At 51.0% G+C, this 23,357-nt stretch overlaps 1 protein-coding gene across 4 annotated transcripts in view; it reads left to right on the plus strand.

Annotated features, from left to right (window-relative positions):
* The window catches only part of kdf1a (keratinocyte differentiation factor 1a), a 92,784-nt gene that overhangs the window by 62,097 nt on the left and 7,330 nt on the right, over nt 1–23,357 (plus strand). For 2 of the 4 annotated variants that reach the window (XM_072500971.1, XM_072500974.1), the window contains one exon: nt 2,500–3,141. In XM_072500971.1, coding sequence (XP_072357072.1) covers nt 2,500–2,576 — 77 coding nt within the window. In that variant the 3' untranslated portion in view covers nt 2,577–3,141. Of the gene's footprint in view, nt 1–2,499; nt 3,142–3,239; nt 3,921–23,357 lie in introns of those variants that run through there. The other 2 variants (XM_072500973.1, XM_072500972.1) reach the window with 2 other exon arrangements.

Raw genomic sequence — 23,357 nt, forward strand, 5'->3', positions numbered from 1 at the left:
CCTCCCTCTGCCCTCAGTCCCCTCCTCTCTCTGCCCTCAGTCCCCTCCTCTCTCTGCCCTCAGTCCCCTCCTCTCTCGGCCCTCAGTCCCCTCCTCTCTCTGCCCTCAGTCCCCTCCCCTCTCTGCCCTCAGTCCCCTCCCCTCTCTGCCCTCAGTCCCCTCCCCTCTCTGCCCTCAGTCCCCTCCCCTCTCTGCCCTCAGTCCCCTCCCCTCTCTGCCCTCAGTCCCTTCCTCTGCCCTCAGTCCCCTCCCCTCTCTGCCCTCAATCCCCTCCCCTCACTGCCCTCAGTCCCCTCCCCTCTCTGCCCTCAGTCCCCTCCCCTCTCTGCCCTCAGACCCCTCCTCCCTCTGCCCTCAGACCCCTCCTCCCTCTGCCCTCAGACCCCTCCTCCCTCTGCCCTCAGACCCCTCCTCCCTCTGCCCTCAGACCCCTCCTCCCTCTGCCCTCAGACCCCTCCTCCCTCTGCCCTCAGACCCCTCCTCCCTCTGCCCTCAGTCCCCTCCTCTCTCTGCCCTCAGTCCCTCCTCTCTCTGCCCTCAGACCCCTCCTCTCTCTGCCCTCAGTCCCCTCCTCTCTCTGCCCTCAGTCCCCTCCTCTCTCTGCCCTCAGTCCCCTCCTCTCTCTGCCCTCAGTCCCCTCCTCTCTCTGCCCTCAGTCCCCTCCTCTCTCTGCCCTCAGTCCCCTCCTCTCTCTGCCCTCAGTCCCCTCCTCTCTCTGCCCTCAGTCCCCTCCTCTCTCTGCCCTCAGACCCCTCCTCTCTCTGCCCTCAGTCCCCTCCTCTCTCTGCCCTCAGTCCCTCAGTCCCCTCCTCTCTCTGCCCTCAGTCCCCTCCTCTCTCTGCCCTCAGTCCCCTCCTCTCTCTGCCCTCAGTCCCCTCCTCTCTCTGCCCTCAGTCCCCTCCTCTCTCTGCCCTCAGTCCCCTCCTCTCTCTGCCCTCAGTCCCCTCCTCTCTCTGCCCTCAGTCCCCTCCTCTCTCTGCCCTCAGTCCCCTCCTCTCTCTGCCCTCAGTCCCCTCCTCTCTCTGCCCTCAGTCCCCTCCTCTCTCTGCCCTCAGACCCCTCCTCCTCTGCCCTCAGTCCCCTCCTCTCTCTGCCCTCAGTCCCCTCCACTCTCTGCCCTCAGTCCCCCTCCTCTCTCTGCCCTCAGTCCCCTCGTCTCTCTGCCCTCAGTCCCCTCCTCTCTCTGCCCCCAGACCCCTGCCCATGCCCTCCTAGCTCTGCCTCCCATCCCCCAGTGGGTGGAGCTCTTATCTCTTATTTCCTCTACTCCCTGCAATCTGTATACTGATCATGTTCATATGAATATACCAATTAGGAGCAGAGGTAGGCCACTCGGCCCCTTGAGCCTGCTCTGCTGTTCAATAGGACATTTTTGAAAAATATTTTTATTGGGATTTAATATTTAGTAGCAAGACTTGTACATTTTTTCTTTAAATTTAGAGTAGCAAATTTTTTTTCCCAATTAAGGAGCAATTTAGAGTGGCCAGTCTACTTACGCTGCACATCTTTGGGTTGTGGGGGTGAGACCCACGCAGACACGGGGAGAATGTGCAAACTCCACACGGAAAGTGACCCGGGGCCAGGGCCGAGATCAAACCCAGGGCCTCGGTGCCATGAGGCAGCAGTGCTAACCATTGCGCCACCATGCTGCCTATCAAGACTTGCACACAACAAGAAACACAGACGTTGGCAAAACACACAAATTAAAATACAAAGCAACAACTACTTCATAAAAGTTTGTACAACCAGTTGTCACTTTTCCTGTGACAAAGGTTCCCGTGCCCGCATTTTCTGATTTACATCCGTATTTACAATCCACGCCAGAACTCTTAGCTTCATTCATATTCGGTTTGAATTTCCATGTCCCGTCTGGCTAACATATTTCATCCCCTTCTCTCATCTGAAGTGTGTGAGCTCCCTTTCAACCTGGTGGTATTCCCTGCCCACCACCTGTACTTTTAAGTCCCCCCCCCCCTTCCTGTCTCTTCCCCCGCACACCTAGTTAGTTGCTGGCTGCGAACAGGTCTTCAAAGAGATTTGTGAATTTCTTCCATGGGCTGAGGAATTTATCCTCCGACCCCCGATCAAAAATTTCATTTTCTTCTAGTTTCGGGAACTCGGCCAGGTCTGAGAGCCACTCCGAGGCCCTGGGTGGTGCTTCTGGCTTCTGTCCACATGGCGATCAGTGAGGTGAAGACCAGGGCGTCCGCTCCCTTCCCTGTCCAGAGCACTGGATGCTCTGACACCGTGAAAATCATCGCAGATGGGTACCGCTCCATCTTGATCCCTGTTCAATAAAGTCATGGCTGACCTGATTATAACCTCAACCCCACATTCCAACCTACCCCCAGATAATCTCTCTTCTCACTGCTCCGAGCTGTTGCTCCTGATTCAATGTGACCCCATGATTTTTGTTCGAATCCTGCGGGCTTGACCCTCCTCCCCAACTCAACCCCAGGGCATAGAACCCCATTGAGATCCTGTTTTTTCTCTCTCCAGATTCGGGAAAAGACGATTCTCTTCAGGATACAGAGACTGATTCATCGGGAGCGCCGCTGCTCAAAGTCTACCTCTAAGGTCGGAGAGCGGGCCCTCCCATATTAAGAACTGGACTGGGAGTTGGGGGATGGGGGTCTGGAATGGTCACTAAGTGGCCGGACACTCGAGGTCTGGCAGAAAGTGTGCAGTTGAATCTTGTTCACTGTGAAGCTATTTCCCCCCTCCCTGTACCCGGGGATTTGCTCTGGTTCTGAGTTCAGTCTCCAATATCCGAGTATGGTGCTGTTAGCCTGGGCGTGTCCAATCTTCCTCCACTCTGCTCCACACCCCTGCCCCACTGCAGATGAGGAGCCCAAGCTCAGTACTGAAGATCAGCAATGTGGGTGCGGGGGGTTATCACAGTCCATTGGGTGCCAGCAAGACACAAGCTGCTGTAAAGAAGGAACTGGTCACAGGTTTGCTCTCCAGGTTGGGTGTCGTCTCGATGCTGGGAGGATTGGTGTATGGGGGGGGTGGAGGTTGTACAGTTACTTTGCATATTTTGTACATTGTGTCGCATCACTGAACCAGACAGTGAATTGTGGTGAGAAACATTGATTTTAATAAGTTGTCTTTTATATTAAAGCAAAAATTGGAATCTCATCGGCAATCTAAACATTTCTTCAATCCCCGAGACCCCCCTCCGGCCTCAAACCTCTTTTCGATCCCCACTGACACCCCATCTTGTTTTCCCCCCTCAGTCTCCATTAAGGCGAAGATCTGGATGAGGTCATCTGATAAAGAATTCCATCGTCGTAAGTGTTCCATTACAGACCAGCTGTGAGGCCTCAGCATATACTGGGTGTGAGCTGCACCCATGGGACCACTGTCTTTGGAACTGCACTGCCAGGATACTGAGTGGTGTCTTAGACTGACTGGAGTCAGCAACTCTGTGAACACCACAGACCAGGAGAAGGGTTCATCTTCCAACTGGAGGCTATTAATCCCAACTTGAGAGGAACACCACGTGCTTCAAGCTGCTCTGCAGTCACCCTCCCACTCCACCTTGCCCTCTTTAATATGGTGAGGACAGGTTTGGGATCCGCTGTGATGTCCTACATAGTTCAATATCCTGTATAGGGGCTGGTTTAGCACAGTGGGCTAAACAGCTGACCTGTAATGCAGAACAAGGCCAGCAGCGCGGGTTCAATTCCCGTATAGGCCTCCCCGAACAGGCGCCAGAATGTGGCGACTAAGGGCTTTTCACAGTAACTTAATTGAAGCCTACTTGTGACAACAAGCAATTATTATTATTATTAGCCACACTGTCCAGACTGGCCCTTGGGATAAATCCCCAGATGGTGGTTGGAAAGTTTAGTTTGGCAGGAAGCTGTGAATTGATCCTGGGAGGGCAGAAGAGCCCTGTGGGGCAGCACGGTGGCGCAGTGGTTAACACTACTGCCTCAAAGCGCCGAGGTCCCAGGTTCGATCCCGACTCTGGATCACTGACCGTGTGGAGTTTGCACATTATCCCCGTGTTTGCATGGGTTTCGCCCCCACAACCCAAAGATATGCAGGGTAGGTGGATTGGCCACGCTAAATTGCCCCTTGGAAAAAATGATTGAGTACTCTAAAAAAAATTTTAAAAGAAGAAAAAGAAGAGCCCTGTGGTTCACGGTGTATTGTGAAACTGTGAGTCTGGTGCTGCCTCACTGTGCAGACAGGTGGTGCTGTAAACCTATAGTGAGCCACTCTGCCCATCAAAACCATTCCTTCTGGTGCATTAACCCATTGAGGCCCCCTTTCCTCTGGTGCATTAACCCATTGAGGCCTCTTTCTTCTGGTAAGTTAACCCTTTGAAGCCCTTCCTGCTGGTACATGAACCCATCTGTGCTGTAAACTGTGTGGGACAACGTGTGACAAATTTCAGCTTTCCCCATCTGCCAATTCTGTTTCTGTAGGGTTTTTAAATTCACTTAAGTTTTTAAGTGTTTTACATGAAGTGATGTTTCTGTTTTGTGCTTTCAATTGAGAGCCATGTATAAACTGGACACTGCTGTGAATTCACTTCCAGTGAATGTAGCAGAAACTAATCTGGAAGGTTTGCCAATAGTGGAACAGTCTCAAGAAATTGGGAAAAGTACAATGGAGGCCCATGGGAAGGTGTAATTATATTTTTTTGTTACAAATTTGGAATACGCAACTCATTTTTTCCAATTAAGGGGCAATTTAGCGTGGCCAATCCACCTAGCCTGCACATCTTTGGGTTGTGGGGGCGAAACCCACGCAAACATGGGGAGGATGTGCAAACTCCACAAGGACAGTGACTCAGAGCCAGGATCGAACCTGGGACTTTGGCGCCATGAGGCAGCAGTGCTACCACTGCACCACCGTGCTGCCCATGGAAGGTGTAATTACAGCATGACTATTTACATGGGCACTTTCACTATAAATGGACCAAGGAATTTATAGTGGGAATGGTTGACGAGGTGGATGCAGATGTAAGATTTTTAATAAATAGTGGTCAAACACTTTTTTTAAAAAAAAAAAGAGAAACCTCCTTTTTCCTAAAATCAGTTTTTCACTCATTTTGATTGATCTGCTGTATTCTGATTGGTAATCACTTGGCTGCATCACATTTAATATTCCATTTAAAATTGATGCCCTTTAACCATTTTGTCCGCACTCAGTCTTTCACACTACCCCACTGCCAGCAAGATACAGACGTCAACAACCAGTGGAATTGTTTGTATCACTGTTCATTTGTTTCAAATGTCTCCATGCGCCAGCCCCTCATCCCCCATGTGCTTCAGTGTTTTCATTGCCCCGGGCAACTCATCTTCATTATCAAATCTCAGCATGGTGTCATCCAACAAGCTCTGACTATCCTCAGCCCACACATTGCCCTCTCTGACTCTAATCAGCATATAAGACATAGGAGCGGAAGTAAGGCCATTCGGCCCATCGAGTCCACTCCACCATTCAATCATGGCTGATTTCAACTCCATTTACCCGCTCTCTCTCCATAGCCCTTAATTCCTCGAGAAATCAAGAATTTATCAACTTCTGTCTTAAAGACACTCAACGTCCCGGCCTCCACCGCCCTCTGGCAATGAATTCCACAGACCCACCACTCTCTGGCTGAAGAAATTTCTCCTCATCTCTGTTCTAAAGTGACTCCCTTTTATTCTAAGGCTGTGCCCCCGGGTCCTAGTCTCCCCTGCTAATGGAAACAACTTCCCTACTGTAGAGGGTGCCATCTCTGCTACTCCACTACTGGGCCGATATCTGGGGTTTGAGTATCTGTGTGTGTCTCTCTCCAGCTGGCACTGAAACTTCAGAGGCCAGGGGATGCCGCACTGGGACACTTCCACTGAAGAGACCACTGAATCAAGCCTGCCGTTTATCCCTAACCGGCAGCCTGAGGCTTATATCACACAGATCTCCAGACCCCTACCAATACCCAGGTGATTCTCTCTCTTGCCGGTGGTGCAACACCCACCCGGTTCCTACTTCGCTGGAGTAGCTTTCCCAAGAGAGAGAATAGGACACTGCTGTTTATTACCTAACCAGCAGCCTGTCCTGAGTGAATCGCTCAAGATGACCCTTGATTCTTGAACCCGGAATTAAGGTGAGGAATATTTTAACAATGACTTGGTCAGAGATCGCTGGTGAGAGATTGAAGAATTTAAACGACTCCAATTATCAGCAAATCAAGGTTTATTGCAAAACCCAGGTCAAAATCATCAACAGAAGAAAATATAATAAAATCTTAAACTCTAACACAAACTAAGTCTATTCAGAAAGTACTATAACGGACACAACGAAAAATCTTATGGTTACACAGTTTTAGCAATAGCACAAAACACAAATCAAGTCCCCTTCCCCAAAGCCTCAACCACTATCAAGGTCAAGGGAGTTTCGCAAGCTGCTGCAGGGTACTTACAGTCACAGGCTGCAGAGGTCAAGTCAAAGGTGGAGAGGTCGAGCCAAGAGACCCTCAATCGAAACACAGCCCCTTTTATATTGTTTTACCAGGCTTTGTCCTGTGTTCGGCCAGCCCCTTTTGCATTGAAAAGGTAAGGTTTAAAGTTCCCGCTGGTCCCGCCCCCTTTGAGCCGGTCAGAGCTGTCGACTTCCGGGTTTTCCTCCTCCTTTGCGTTGTATCAGTCCAAGTTTAAAGTTCCCGCTGGTCCCGCCCCCTTTGAGCCGGTCAGAGCTGTTTGCTTCCGGGTATTCCTCGCAGGTCCGCTCCTTCCAGCCAGGCAGACCTGCGGGATTTGAATTTGGCGCCGACTCCGCCCCCTCCTTCCAGTGAGTTCCTGCCGGTGGCTTCTGTCAAGATTGGAGTACCTCCCCCAGGTCCGCCTCCAACTTGGTTTTTTCTACCGCTTATCTTCAAGGGGCTTTTCCAGCGCGATATACTGAGCCCAGACAGTCTGTTTTTTAGGATAACAAGGTTAGGCTCTCTTGTGAAGATTTTCAAAAGGTCTTCCAGCTGCTCCGGAGATGGCTGCTATTCTCACCTTGCTATGTTGATGGGGTGTTAATTGGATTCTGCTCTGGTGGAGGCCAGGTCATTTACATCTGCATGGGGCTATGACCATCCCATTGTCCTGCTTGCAGGCAGGCCCCCTGTGTATTCCCGTGCCCCTTTGTCTGTGTTTTGATCTTATCTCGTTGTCTGGCTCCTTCTTCCTTGTAGCTCCTAGGGGGGGGTTTGTAAATACTTATGCCCCTACTCAGCTCAGCGGACCAAGCCTGCTGGGAAATCTGGTTACGTTCTCTTGGCTGAAAAGTCAGTTTACAGTCTCTGAGTTTTATTCTTGGGCAGTCCAAAAAGGGCCGAATTGCCCGAAAACCTTACAGATGCCCCTTCGATACGTCCCTACCTGCTTGGACCGTATCGACACAGGTGAAGGGCAATCATTTCCTTTTGTGTGGACCGTAGGCCCCCCCTCAACAACATGCGAAACTACAAGTCCCAAGACAGTTCCCTTAATCTAGGCTACCCCTGATTTCAATGAAAGGGAAAGACAAGACCATACTTAATTCAAACACACAGTAACATATACACATTTCACCGGAACCCCAAACGTAAGGGTCCCTGTACATATATCACAATCAAGTAACTGAAACCCGCGAATCCATACAACTATTTACAATTGCATCTCTTTATTTCACCAAGGATCCTCCTTTCTTGGCTGCACTTCGCTTCTTCCCGTTGAAGGCTCTTCATTTTTCCTCCGTCGTCGATACCTGCAGCTGAGAGGTTTAGTCCAACTGAGGCGACAGCATAATGTACCCCCTGTACAACATTGTCTTTGTGGGGGCAAACACTAAACCATTCTCAGGCCCCCCCTGGTGGTGATCGGACAGTTGTGAGGGTCGATCGGTTGGGCTGTGGGCAGGGGTCGCTTTACCTGAACCAGCAGTTCGGTAGCTTTTACAGTCATCCCTTCCCTGGGCGTTACACATCCCTCCCCACTGCGGTCAATTTATCCCGTTCCCTGGGTTCTGCCACCACCTTACAAAAGTGATTAATGCCCCTTGTGGACATGCCTTGGTAGATCCCCATAAACACAAATAAATGCCCTGGTCAGAAGCCCACCACTTATCCCAGCAAACGGTGATCCTACCCGGTGACCCCGTGATGGTCCGGTAGGTGTTGTCCAGGCGTTCCCAGTCCGAGGACCGATCCCTCATGTCCAGCCTCAGCTTCCTGGGCCACCACCATCTCCCCAAAGGAACGTCCCCCTCACAGGTTAAACACACCCGCCTGCCCTCAGTCACCCTAACCCGGTCAGTCGAAGGACTCTTCTGTCTCGCCTCTGCGGAGTTCTCCCGGTCCCACCATCGCCAAGATCAGCAAACTCCACATCGTCGGGTGCCCCATCTGTAAAAAAACAAAACACATCCTTGCCTCTACAGAACTACCTACCTTAAAGTGCATGGGTTCTATCCAGCGGCAGCAGCAGCTCCCGCTTTGAAGTTGTGAAATCAACATGAAATTGCCGCAGCCTGTCTGTGATTCTGTGTCCACAGCCCGGCTCCCCAGGGTCCTAGTGCCTGCTGCTATCCGGCGGCAGCAGCAGCTCCCGCTTTGAAGTTGCCGCAGCCTGTCTGTGATTCTGTGTCCACAGCCCGGCTGCACCAGGGTCCTAGTGCCTGCTGCTTCATCATTTTACCATTGCACTAGGCGCTTCTGTGATCCCACGATCCTAAATAATTCACACACCACTACACACTAATTAGAACTAACAGGGGGGGAATGCTATATACAATGCCACCCGTCTCCGGGTGGCCAAATTAAAACTGTGCCCCGCTAAACTGGGGCAGTTCACCTGTTTGGTCCAACGGCTCGGGCCAGACCGTCCCCTCCCGGGGGTTCGGGCTGCCCCTTGCCTCTCCTTCCCCAACAGGGTTCGGGGATCCCTCAGCGTTCCCTTCTACTCGGGCCCCCTTACTGCGGGACCGGGTTCTAGGGAGGTGTGATGGGGACCATCTTAGAGGGGGCTTGGAGACCCGGTTGCTCCTTCGTCCCCTGACTGGTTCCCAAGCCCAAGGTGATACCTCCACTTCCTCCGCCTCCTTAGCCTCTATACTAAGGCAGGCTACCTGACCCACAGGTAAGGGCTTGGGAATCGTTACTGTCCCTGGGCTGGGTGCTTGCAGCACTGTCGGTTTCATTGGGACTGCCCCTTCGGGACAGCACCTTGTCACCGGTTGTGTGATCGTGGAGTCAGGGACCTCCCCCACCGTTGTTAATTCTACGGGGGGTTTCTCCACTACCACCCCCAGTCTTCCCCCCACCTTGCTCTTTCTTGCCCTTATGGGGTGGAACAATTTAAATTGACTGATGTGGCGTTCGCATGGGTCCCACCTTAAGGGATTTAAACTGCAAATAGCCGCTGAGGCAGCCTCCAGAATGGGACCCTGCACCTGGACCGGACCAGGGTCTGGGGCTAGAACTACCCCTGCGCTCCCTTTTTCCTGAGGCTGCTCCCTGGGTAGTCATACGGGTTCTTGTGGTGTGGGTGCGGGCAGGCCCTGGCCCGTTGCCATTGCCACCTGTCCCGACCCAGCTGCTAGGCTCTGCAAAAAGGCTAAAAGTTTCTTTACCTCGAAGGTTTCCGGGGCAGCTGCTCCTGCCGCCGGGGTCTGACTCTCTACTGCGGGAGCCCTCTCCTCCTTGCTAGGGTTTTTACATTCCCTCTTGAAATGCCCGGCCTTCCCACACCCGTAGCATAAGTATTCCTCATGCTTCCACTCTCTCTTAGGGGCTGCTGGCGCGATTTCATGCACCCTACCCTTAAGGGGCTTGTCCTCACCCCTCTCCCCATTACGATATGCGAGGGTAAGTTTCCTAAGGACCTCTTCCTCATTAAGGGCCGGGGTCTGCGGGTCGAACCAGTGTTCGGCTTTTGCCCTAACGTTAGGGAGACAGTTGGCAACTAGGGTCTTCAGCCAGTGGGCGGTTCTTTCCCCTAAATTCCGTCTATCCGCTTGAATCCCGCATGCCTCCATATAGACAATCCACAGCCTGTCTGCGAACATGGTGGGAGATTCCCCTGGTTGCTGCTTGGTTTCCCCCACTCTCATGAAAGGGCTCCCCAGATTCAAGCCCATCGCCTCCAGAACAGCAGTCTGTGCTGCCGCCCATGTGTCAGGTCTTCCCCCATTCCCAGAGGTCACTGTCCTGCATAGCTGTGCATCTAGGGTCATCAGGAGCATCCTTATTTGCTCCCCCTCGTCGCAGTCATTAATGTTGGCTGCCTGTTCCACCTCCATAAAATGAAGCGACGGATCCCCTTTTGGAGTTAGCCTGGGAACGTGGGCCACCATCCCCCTGAGCGCGGATGCCCCATGAGGAATGATAATGTCGCCCTCAACCAGTCCCCTATCTGCCAGCCCCGCCGGGGGACCATACCTTCTCTGCCTGACAGGGCACATCCGCCCTACCTGGGGTTCCTGCTCCTCCTCCCCACTGTCCAGCTCTCCTGCCCCGTTGGGTAGCCCCCCTGTCCCCGGGCTAACTACCCATATAGGAGACGCCGCTATCTGGGGATACACCACTGACCCCCCTTGGACCTGCCCCTGACCGTGCGGTCCAAACCCTACCTGCTGACCCGGCCCCATCACCGGCATCCCAGGCAGCGGTCTGTCCCCATCCCATGGGGACCCACATACGAAACCAGGCGGACACGCCGCCAGCTGGGGGTACCCTGCCGACCCCCCTTGGACTTGCTCCTGAACGTGCAGTCCGATCCCCCCCTGCCGACCCGGACACAATCCCGGTGCCTCAGGAGGCGGTCTATTCCCCTTGGCCTTTGGGGAATCATCCGCTGCGAGGAGCACCTTGCCCCTAGGGAACCCCCCTGGACCTACCAGGTGTATCTGTCCCCTGAACTTGGACAAGGTCTCCTCCAACTCCGTTATTCGTGCCTGGCACGGCCCGTGGGCACAGTCCCCTACTTCCTCGCGAGCCACTCGGTACGCTGCCTGGATGTCCCGGAACTTCCCCTCCAGCTTCCTACACTGCTCTGTACTCCGAGCATAGAGTTCCTGGAGCCTCCGTTCCTTTTCTTTACCCTCCACTATCTGGCAGTGGAGATAGTCCTTCTCACACCGGTTAGACTCGCTTTCCTGTTTCATTTCTGCCAATTCCTCCCGCAGTCGTTCCGCTGCGCTCGCGCTGTCCTGTTTAATTTCTGCCAATTCCTCCCGCAGTCGTTCCGCTGCGCTAGCGCTGTCCCCTGCGCTGGCCCTCACTTCTCTCAACTCCTGCTCTGTTTTGACTACCTGCTCGGACAGGCAAACCAGCCAAACTGCCTTCTCCAAGTGCTTTTTGTGCGCCTTACTTTCTGTCCATGCAGCCGCTGCCATTACCGGTTGCTCCGCATTGATTAGTTCTGAGACCCAAGGTTTGGTGAGGTTGACCTTTTGCCACAAATACGAGGAGATTCTCTCCTCCATTTTACTTTGTTCCCTCACCCCCTCTGCCAAGTCACATACTCCAAACCACCGGGCTCCTGCCGCGGTCGCCATTGTAGAGGGTGCCATCTCTGCTACTCCACTACTGGGCCGATATCTGGGGTTTGAGTATCTGTGTGTGTCTCTCTCCAGCTGGCACTGAAACTTCAGATGCCAGGGGATGCCGCACTGGGACACTTCCACTGAAGAGACCACTGAATCAAGCCTGCCGTTTATCCCTAACCGGCAGCCTGAGGCTTATATCACACAGATCTCCAGACCCCTACCAATACCCAGGTGATTCTCTCTCTTGCCGGTGGTGCAACACCCACCCGGTTCCTACTTCGCTGGAGTAGCTTTCCCAAGAGAGAGAATAGGACACTGCTGTTTATTACCTAACCAGCAGCCTGTCCTGAGTGAATCGCTCAAGATGACCCTTGATTCTTGAACCCGGAATTAAGGTGAGGAATATTTTAACAATGACTTGGTCAGAGATCGCTGGTGAGAGATTGAAGAATTTAAACGACTCCAATTATCAGCAAATCAAGGTTTATTGCAAAACCCAGGTCAAAATCATCAACAGAAGAAAATATAATAAAATCTTAAACTCTAACACAAACTAAGTCTATTCAGAAAGTACTATAACGGACACAACGAAAAATCTTATGGTTACACAGTTTTAGCAATAGCACAAAACACAAATCAAGTCCCCTTCCCCAAAGCCTCAACCACTATCAAGGTCAAGGGAGTTTCGCAAGCTGCTGCAGGGTACTTACAGTCACAGGCTGCAGAGGTCAAGTCAAAGGTGGAGAGGTCGAGCCAAGAGACCCTCAATCGAAACACAGCCCCTTTTATATTGTTTTACCAGGCTTTGTCCTGTGTTCGGCCAGCCCCTTTTGCATTGAAAAGGTAAGGTTTAAAGTTCCCGCTGGTCCCGCCCCCTTTGAGCCGGTCAGAGCTGTCGACTTCCGGGTTTTCCTCCTCCTTTGCGTTGTATCAGTCCAAGTTTAAAGTTCCCGCTGGTCCCGCCCCCTTTGAGCCGGTCAGAGCTGTTTGCTTCCGGGTATTCCTCGCAGGTCCGCTCCTTCCAGCCAGGCAGACCTGCGGGATTTGAATTTGGCGCCGACTCCGCCCCCTCCTTCCAGTGAGTTCCTGCCGGTGGCTTCTGTCAAGATTGGAGTACCTCCCCCAGGTCCGCCTCCAACTTGGTTTTTTCTACCGCTTATCTTCAAGGGGCTTTTCCAGCGCGATATACTGAGCCCAGACAGTCTGTTTTTTAGGATAACAAGGTTAGGCTCTCTTGTGAAGATTTTCAAAAGGTCTTCCAGCTGCTCCGGAGATGGCTGCTATTCTCACCTTGCTATGTTGATGGGGTGTTAATTGGATTCTGCTCTGGTGGAGGCCAGGTCATTTACATCTGCATGGGGCTATGACCATCCTATTGTCCTGCTTGCAGGCAGGCCCCCTGTGTATTCCCGTGCCCCTTTGTCTGTGTTTTGATCTTATCTCGTTGTCTGGCTCCTTCTTCCTTGTAGCTCCTAGGGGGAGGTTTGTAAATACTTATGCCCCTACTCAGCTCAGCGGACCAAGCCTGCTGGGAAATCTGGTTACGTTCTCTTGGCTGAAAAGTCAGTTTACAGTCTCTGAGTTTTATTCTTGGGCAGTCCAAAAAGGGCCGAATTGCCCGAAAACCTTACACTACATCCACCCTATCTAAGCCATTCATTATCTTGTAAGTTTCTATTAGATCTCCCCCTCCTAAACTCCAATGAATATAATCCCAGGATCCTCAGACGTTCATCGTATGTTAGGCCTACCATTCCTGGGATCATCCGTGTGAATCTCCGCTGGACCCGCTCCAGTGCCAGTATGTCCTTCCTGAGGTGTGGGGCCCAAAATTGTGTAGATTCCCCGCAGCCACTTAAATCCAGTGCCGTGGTCTCAACTCATTCTCATGGAGTTATTTTGTTCCCACATTCACAGAATTTGGTCTGATGTTGATCGTGTTCTTCGTCCCCCTCACTGTTGTATAGAGGATACTGTAGATCAATCCTGCCTGCAAGCGTAGGTGGAAGAGGGGTCCTGGGCGCCCCATGAGAACAAGTGAATGAGATGTGGGTATAGTTTGGTGATTATGGCAGGATGAGTTGGAGTTGGAGTTGCACATGGGTGTAAGTCTGGCTAAGGTTTGATACTAACTGCAGGTAGGCTGTATTGATTTAATGCAATTAGATAGGTTGGATTACGGTGAGTTTTGATAGGACACCGGTTATTGGTGAGTAGTGGAGTAAGGTAAGGTATAGTTGGATCATTAAGCATTCCAGCTAAAGATTGAACTGGATTCCAAGTAGTGATGAAGCTCGAGAGTGAGGCTGTGGGGCAAGCAGGAATTGCTCCTCGGCAACAGGCTCCTCATTCTTCCGATGGTTGATGTTGGTGGGTTATTGCCAACAATTCTTTGCTGGAAACTGCAGCAGTTTGTTTAATGATTACCAAAGGAAGTAATCAAAGTTGTTTTTTCCCCCATTGTTTGAAGTTCAATGGTATGTGGGTGACAGATTAACACACGGCCACAGTAATGAGTTTGAACTGTCGACACAGGTTACACATATGTCAATATAGCGAGCACAGAGTCACAGATGAGTGAAACTAACCTCCTGTAAATTACAATCACTGAACAAAATGTCAATTCCGGGCCTGTATTATGGTCACTCAGTACTGGAGAGAAACTGGAATGTTTCTATATGTACTTATTCAAGGTTCTCACAATGGAAACCCAGACAGCAGCAATCTGTTAGGAATAATGCAGCTAAGACCTTGCTCTTCAATTACCAACGTTTGCCTGGGGGTGTCCAGTCCTAAAATAAATGGATCGAAACAAAGAAAATAGATGCAGGAGTAGGCCATTCGGCCCTTCGAGCCTGCACCACCATTCATAATGATCATGGCTCATCATGCAAATTCAGCACTCCCGTTTTCTCTCCATACCCCTTGATCCCTTTAGTCGCAAGAACCACATTCAGCTCCCTCTTGAATACATCCAACGACTGACCCCACAGCTTTCGGTGATAGAGAATTCCACAAGTTCACAACCCTACGAGAGACGAATTTCTTCCTCATCTCTGTCCTGAATCGCTTATCCCTTATTCTTTGGCTGTGACCCCTAGTTCTGGATGTCCCCAACATTGGGAACATTAGCCTGTCCAGTCCCTTTTCTATGTTTCTATGAGATCCCCTCTCATTTTTCTAAATTCCAGTGAGTACAAGCCCAGTTGATCCATTCATTCGTCATATGTCAGTCTGCCACCCTGGGAATTAGTCTCGTGAACCTTCGCTGGACACCCTTAATAGCAAGACTGTCCTTCCTCAAACTAGGAGATCAAAACTGCATACAATACTCTGTGGCCTCACCAAGGCCCTGTATAACTGCAACAAGACATCCCTACTCCTGTACTCAAATCCTCTTGCTATTCCTACTCCTGTACTCCAATCCTCTCGCTATGAAGGCCAGCATCCCATTAGCTTTCCTCACCGCCTGCTGTGCCTGCATGCCAACCTTCAGCAACTGTTCTGCCATGCCACCCGGATCTCGTTGCACTTCCTCTTTTCCTAAACAGCTACCATTCAGACAATGATCTGCCTGCCTGTTTTTGCCACCAAAGTGGATAACCTAATTTACCCAGATTACACTGCATTTGCCAAGTATTTGTCCAATCAACCAGCCTGTCCAAATCACCCTACAGCTTCTTTGCATCCTCTTCATAGCACACGCCACCCAGCTTAGTGTCGTCTGCAAATTTGGAGGTATTGCATGCAATTCCTTCGTCCTAATCATTAATGTATATTGTGAACAGCTGGGGTCCCTGCACTGAACCTTGCGGTACCCCACTAGTCACTGCCTGCCACTCTGAAAAGGACCCGTTTATTCCCACTCTCTGCTTCCTGTCTGCCAACCAGTTCTCTATCCACGTCAATACATTAGCTCCAACACCACAAGCTTTAATTTTCCTCATTAATCGCTTGTGTGGGACCTTGTCAAAAGGTTTTTGAAAGTCCAGATGCACAACATCCACTGGTTCACCCTTGTCCACTCTACAGGTCACATCCTCAAAAAATTCCAGAAGATTTGTCAAGCATGATTTCCCCTTAGTGAATCCATGCTGACTTGGACTGATCCTGTCCCTACTTTCCAAATGATCAGTTATTTCATCCTTAATAATTGACTCCAGCATTTTCCCCACCTCCGACTTCGGGCTACCCGGTCTATAATTCCTATTTTCTCTCCCTCTTTAAAAAAAGTTGGATTACATTAGCTACCCTCCAATCCATTGGAACTCTTCCAGAGTCTATAGAATGCTGGAAAATGATCATTAGTCAATCCACTATTTCTTTTTTTAAAATAATATTTTATTAAGGCATTTGAAAATGTTTATAACAGTAACAAAAACAATGACATCAACATGGTAAAATAAACATTCCCTCCCCCCAGCCCAATCTTCACACACCTCACCCATACAACAACAATCTGCACTCCCTCCCTTGGAATACTGCATCTGCTGACATTTCTAATTCCCCCCGAGAAAGTCGACGAGCGGCTGCCACCTCCGGGAGAACCCGAACATTGACCCTCTTAAAGGCAAACTTTATTTTCTCGAGACTGAGAAACCCAGCCATGTCACTCACCCAGGTCTCTACACTCGGGGGCTTCGAGTCCCTCCACATTAACAAGATCCGTCTCCGGGCTACCAGGGAGGCCAAGGCCAGGACGTTGGCCTCTTTCGCCCCCTGAACTCCCGGATCTTCCGACACTCCAAAGATCGCTACCTCCGGACTTGGCACCACCCATGTTTTTAGCACCGTGGACATTGCCTTAGCAAAACCCTGCCAAAACCCTCCAAGCTTCGGGCATGCCCAAAACATGTGGACATGATTTGCTGGGCTTCCCGCGCACCTCGCACACCTATCTTCTACACCGAAAAACCTGCTCATCCTAGCCACTGTCATGTGTGCCCGGTGGACTACCTTAAATTGTATCAGGCTAAACCTGGCGCAACTCTCGCAGTCTCTTCTCCTGCCCTCTTGCCTGGATCGCAAGCATCTCGCTTTTCCCCATGTTTAATTTATACCCCCCAAAATTGCCAAATTCTCCCAAGATTTGCATTACTTCCCCCATCCCCTCCAACGGGTCTGAAATGCCCAAGAGCAGGTCATCTGTGTAGAGCGAGACCCGGTGCTTCTTCACCCCCCCCCCCCTCTCCCCCCCCCCCCCCCCTCCTTCCCGCGCCCCCCGAACCAGCCCTTTCCAGTTCCTAGAGGCTCTTAACGCCATGGCCGATGGCTCTATGGCCAGAGCAAACATAACGGGGAGGGGGGGCACCCTTGCCTCGTCCCTCAGTGTAGTTCAATATCCCCAACCTCAGCCGGTTTGTGTACACACTCGCTACTGGTGCCTGATAGAGCAACCGCACCCAATCAATAAAGCCCTCACCAAACCTTCCCAGCGCCTCCCACAGGTAATTCCACTCCACTCTATCAAAAGCCTTCTCCGCAACCATCGCTACCACCACCTCCGCCTCCTCTCCTTCTGAGGGCATCATAGCCTGCCCTTAACAAATCCCGTCTGGTCTTCCCCTATCACCCCTGGGACACAATCCTCTATCCTTGTGGCCAGTATCTTAGCCAGCAGTTTGGCATCCACATTCAGTAGAGAAATCGGCCTGTATGACCCACATTGCTCCGTATCCTTCTCCCATTTCAAGATCAATGAAATCGAGGCCTGCGACATTATTGGGGGAGGACTCCCTTCTCTCTTGCTTCGTTAAATGTGCTCACCAGCAGTGGGGTCAATATGTCTGAAAATTTTATGAAATTCCACCGGGTAGCCCAAGCTCCACCTGTAACCTCCGCCGCTCCCTCAGCCCCGTGTCCGGGGCCTCCGAGTATCTCCTGTCCACCTGGAGTATCTCCTCCACCAATCTATCCCTCTCAGCCCATTCCACCTTTTCTCTGTAGGCCCGTATCGAGATTAATTCCCCTCTGACTACTGCCTTCAAAGCTTCCCAGACCGTTGCTGCAGAGACCTCCCCCGTATCATTTGTTTCCAGGTAGTTCTGGATGGACTTGTTAACCCGCCCACAGATCGCTTCGTCCACTAGCAACCCCACATCCAGTCTCCACAGCGGGCGTTGCTCTCTCTCCACACTAACCCGTAGATCCACCCAGTGCGGGGCATGATCCGACACTGCAATTGCCAAATACTCAGTATCCACCACCTTCGGTATTAGCGCCCTGCTCAGAACAAAAAAGTTGATGCGAGAGTATACCTTGTGGACATGTGAAAAAAAAAGGAAAACTCCTTCCTCCTCGGCCGTGCAAACCTCCATGGCTCTACTCCCCACATCTGTTCCATAAACCCCTTCAATTCCTTTGCCGCAGCCGGCCTCCTCCCTGTCCTGGATATTGACCGGTCCAATTCCGGATCAATGACTGTGTTAAAGTCTCCTCCCGTGATCAGGTTATGTGACTCTAAGTCTGGGATCTTACCTAAAACCCGCCTCATAAATTCCACGTCGTCCCAATTCGGTGCATATATGTTCACAAGTACCACTGGCACCTCCTCCAGCTTCCCACTCGCCATTATGTACCTACTCCCCTTGTCTGACACGATTCTCCCTGCCTCGAATGCCACCCGTTTGCTGATCTAGGTCGCTACCCCCCTGGTCTTTGAGTTCAGTCCTGAGTGGAACACTTGGCTAACTCACCCCTTCCTCAATCTCGTCTGGTCTGTAACCTTTAGGTGTGTCTCTTATAGCATTGCCACGTCCGCCTTCAGTTCCCTCAAATGCGCGAACACAGGAGCCCTCTTGACCAGCCCATTCAGTCCTCTCACGTTCCATGTGATCAGCCAGGATGGGGAGATTCCAACCCACCGCCCCTGCCGACTAGCCATCACCCTTTTTTAGGCCAGCTTCGAGCTCGCGCCCTCCGCTTCCTCGAGTCCCCACTCGGGCTGTCGCCGTTCCCGACCTCCCATTTGTCCCCTAGTAACAGTTCCTCCCCTTTCAATAAAGCAGCTCCCCCCTCCCCCCCCCCCCCCCCCCCCCCCCCCCAGCAACAACACTACAACCCAATCCCCCAAGTCAAGCTCCAGCTTAACACCTGTCCACCCCCACTACGCTTCCGAGAGTCAGCTGACTCAATAGCTCCCGCCCCTGGCACCAAGCAGTCTGTCTCCCTATTGTACTCTCCTCTCTTTCCCCCCCCCCCCCCACATGAATAAATATTTAAAAAGCATCATATTCCCCAGTAAACAAACAAACAGAAAAAAAAACAGTGAAGAAACAATTGATGTGTTATGTACTCTGGGATAACACAGGCTGCAACTGGATGCAGCTTTAACCAAAAGACACCCCAGACCTTGAAGTTAGTTCAATCTGATTTGTTGAACCAGTAGCACAGTTAGCACAGTTCTCGGAGTTCGACTATCTGCTAACCTAAGTGTGGTTACTCTGTCTGACTGAACCAGATGAGCTCTTAGCCACGTGCTGGAGGTGTGATACTGTACATACACCCTGACTCACTCTGTAGATGTTCATCAGTGGAACGAGGCAGAGTGTGAGTGCCTCGTGCCTTTTATAGTGAGATACCACCCCTGAGTGTCCTGCCTGCTCAGTGGTCATGTCCTGTTCTCTGTGTTCATTAGCTGCCTATCTGTGCCTGTCTGTATATCATTATCTGCATGTCTGCATATCATGACAACAATCACTTTAGAAAAATAGTCACCCAAAAAGCAGAACTAAATTCACAGCCCATCCCCCCCCTAACAAGGTCCCTGCAAGACAGATCAACCTTTAACCATCCACACAGCCCATTATTTCACATAGAGCTACTTAAATTTTGACAATCCAGCACCACAAATCGCTGCCACAGTACTTCTCCGAGGCTTAAGTGACTTTTAATTCGCCTCCAGCTTCATTTCTTTAATAAAGGTCCATACTTCGTCTGGCGTTTCAAAGTAGAAGTCCCGTTCCTCGTGTGACCCACAGGCGGGCTGGGTACAGCATCCCGAACTTCACCCCTTCTTAAAGAGGGTCGTTTTTACCCGATTGAACCCAGCTCTTGGCCAAATCCGCTTCCAGGTCCTGATAAATGTGCAACTCACAGTTCTCCCACTTGCTGCTCCGTTCTTTCTTGGCCCACCGCAAAACGTGTTCCATGTCCATAAAACGGTGAAAACGTACCACCATGGCCCTCGGCGGCTCGTTCGCTCTGGGCTTCCTCGCGAGGGCTCTGTGCGCTCTGTCCAATTCCAGGGGCCGAGGGAACGCCCCAGCCCCCATCAACTTTACAACATGTCCGTCACATAGGCCCTCGTATCCGATCCCTCACTGCCTTCAGGGAGGCCAACAATTCTGAAATTCGGCCTCCTGGACCTATTCTCCAGGTCCTCCAGCTTCTCCTGCATTCTTTTCTGGCGGTCGTTCATCATCCCCACCTTGCTTTCCAGCACAATTATATGCTCCTCGTGCTCGGACAACTTTTGTTCGACCTCCTGGATCACTCCCGTGGGTTTCCTGATTTTGAGATAGATGGGTAACTGTAAGAGGGACTGGGGAAAAGCAGTCAGTGCAGGGATCCCCTGCGGTCGTTCCCCTGAGAAACAAGTATACCGCTTTGGATACTTGTGGGGGGGGGGACTTACCAGGGGTAAGCCATGGGGTATGGGCCTCTGGCACGGAGTCTGTCCCTGTTGCTCAGAAGGGAAGGGGGGAGAGGAGCAGAGCATTAGTAATTGGGGACTCGATAGTCAGGGGCACAGATAGGAGATTTTGTGGGAGCGTGAGAGACTCACGTTTGGTATGTTGCCTCCCAGGTGCAAGGGTACGTGATGTCTCGGATCGTGTTTTCCGGGTCCTTAGGGGGGAGGGGGAGCAGCCCCAAGTCGTGGTCCACATTGGCACTAACGACATAGGTAGGAAAGGGGACAAGGATGTCAGGCAGGCTTTCAGGGAGCTAGGATGGAAGCTCAGAACTAGAACAAACAGAGTTGTTATCTCTGGGTTGTTGCCCGTGCCACGTGATAGTGAGATGAGGAATAGGGAGAGAGAGCAATTAAACACGTGGCTACAGGGATGGTGCAGGCGGGAGGGATTCCGATTTCTGGATAACTGGGGCTCTTTCTGGGGAAGGTGAGACCTCTACAGACAGGATGGTCTACATCTGAACCTGAGGGGCACAAATATCCTGGGGGGGAGATTTGTTAGTGCTCTTTGGGGGGGTTTAAACTAATGCAGCAGGGGCATGGGAACCTGGATTGTAGTTTTAGGGTAAGGGAGAATGAGAGTATAGAGGTCAGGAGCACAGATTTGACGTCGCAGGAGGGGGCCAGTGTTCAGGTAGGTGGTTTGAAGTGTGTCTACTTCAATGCCAGGAGTATACAAAATAAGGTAGGGGAACTGGCAGCATGGGTTGGTACCTGGGACTTCGATGTTGTGGCCATTTCGGAGACATGGATAGAGCAGGGACAGGAATGGATGTTGCAGGTTCCGGGATTTAGGTGTTTTAGTAAGCTCAGAGAAGGAGGCAAAAGAGGGGGAGGTGTGGCGCTGCTAGTCAAGAGCAGTGTTACGATGGCGGAGAGGATGCTAGATGGGGACTCATCTTCCGAGGTAGTATGGGCTGAGGTTAGAAACAGGAAAGGAGAGGTCACACTGTTGGGAGTCTTCTATAGGCCTTCCAAATAGTTCTAGGGATGTAGAGGAAAGGATGGCGAGGATGATCCTGGATAAGAGCGAAAGTAACAGGGTAGTTATTATGGGAGACTTTAACTTTCCAAATATTGACTGGAAAAGATATAGTTCGAGTACATTAGATGGGTCGTTTTTTGTACAGTGTTTGCAGGAGGGTTTCCTGACACAATATGTTGACAGGCCAACAAGAGGCGAGGCCACGTTGGATTTGGTTTTGGGTAATGAACCAGGCCAGGTGTTGGATTTGGAGGTAGGAGAGCACTTTGGGGACAGTGACCACAATTCCGTGACGTTTACGTTAATGATGGAAAGGGATAAGTATACACCGCAGGGCATGAGTTATAGCTGGGGGAAGGGCAATTATGATGCCATTAGACGTGACTTGGGGGGGATAAGGTGGAGAAGTAGGCTGCAAGTGTTGGGCACACTGGATAAGTGGAGCTTGTTCAAGGATCAGCTACTGCGTGTTCTTGAGAAGTATGTACCGGTCAGGCAGGGAGGAAGGCGTCGAGCGAGGGAACCGTGGTTTACCAAAGAAGTGGAATCTCTTGTTAAGAGGAAGATGGAGACCTATGTGAAGATGAGGTGTGAAGTTTCAGTTGGGGCGATGGATAGTTACAAGGTAGCGAGGAAGGATCTAAAGAGAGAGCTAAGACGAGCAAGGAGGGGACATGAGAAGTATTTGGCAGGTAGGATCAAGGAAAACCCAAAAGCTTTCCATAGGTATGTCAGGAATAAGCGAATGACTAGGGAAAGAGTAGGACCAGTCAAGGACAGGGATGGGAAGTTGTGTGTGGAGTCTGAAGAGATAGGCGAGATACTAAATGAATATTTTTCGTCAGTTTTCACACAGGAAAAAGATAATGTTGTGGAGGAGAATGCTGAGACCCAGGCTAATAGAATAGATGGCATTGAGGTACGTAGGGAAGAGGTGTTGGCAATTCTGGACAGGCCGAAAATAGATAAGTCCCCGGGTCCTGATGGGATTTATCCTAGGATTCTCTGGGAGGCCAGGGAAGAGATTGCTGGACCTTTGGCTTTGATTTTTATGGCATCATTGGCTACAGGAATAGTGCCAGAGGACTGGAGGATAGCAAATGTGGTCCCTTTGTTCAAAAAGGGGAGCAGAGGCAACCCCGGCAACTATAGACCGGTGAGCCTCACGTCTGTAGTGGGTAAAGTCTTGGAGGGGATTATAAGAGACAAGATTTATAATCATCTAGATAGGAATAATATGATCAGGGATAGTCAGCATGGCTTTGTGAAGGGTAGGTCATGCCTCACAAACCTTAGAGTTCTTTGAGAAGGTGACTGAACAGGTAGACGAGGGTAGAGCAGTTGATGTGGTGTATATGGATTTCAGCAAAGCGTTTGATAAGGTTCCCCATGGTAGGCTATTGCAGAAAATACGGAGGCTGGGGATTGAGGGTGATTTAGAGATGTGGATCAGAAATTGGCTAGCTGAAAGAAGACAGAGGGTGGTGGTTGATGGGAAATGTTCAGAATGGAGTTCAGTTACAAGTGGAGTACCACAAGGATCTGTTCTGGGGCCGTTGCTGTTTGTCATTTTTATCAATGACCTAGAGGAAGGTGCAGAAGGGTGGGTGAGTAAATTTGCAGACGATACTAAAGTCGGTGGTGTGGTCGATAGTGTGGAAGGATGTAGCAGGTTACAGAGGGATAGATAAGCTGCAGAGCTGGGCTGAGAGGTGGCAAATGGAGTTTAATGTAGAGAAGTGTGAGGTGATTCACTTTGGAAGGAATAACAGGAATGCAGAATATTTGGCTAATGGAAAAGTTCTTGAAAGTGTGGATGAGCAGAGGGATCTAGGTGTCCATGTACATAGATCCCTGAAAGTTGCCACCCAGGTTGATAGGGTTGTGAAGAAGGCCTATGGAGTGTTGGCCTTTATTGGTAGAGGGATTGAGTTCCGGAGTCAGGAGGTCATGTTGCAGCTGTACAGAACTCTGGTACGGCCGCATTTGGAGTATTGCGTCCAGTTCTGGTCACCGCATTATAGGAAGGACGTGGAGGCTTTGGAGCGGGTGCAGAGGAGATTTACCAGGATGTTGCCTGGTATGGAGGGAAAATCTTATGAGGAAAGGCTAATGGACTTGAGGTTGTTTTCGTTGGAGAGAAGAAGGTTAAGAGGAGAC

The sequence above is a fragment of the Scyliorhinus torazame genome, chromosome 1 (assembly GCF_047496885.1).
Source record: "Scyliorhinus torazame isolate Kashiwa2021f chromosome 1, sScyTor2.1, whole genome shotgun sequence".
NCBI lineage: Eukaryota > Metazoa > Chordata > Chondrichthyes > Carcharhiniformes > Scyliorhinidae > Scyliorhinus > Scyliorhinus torazame.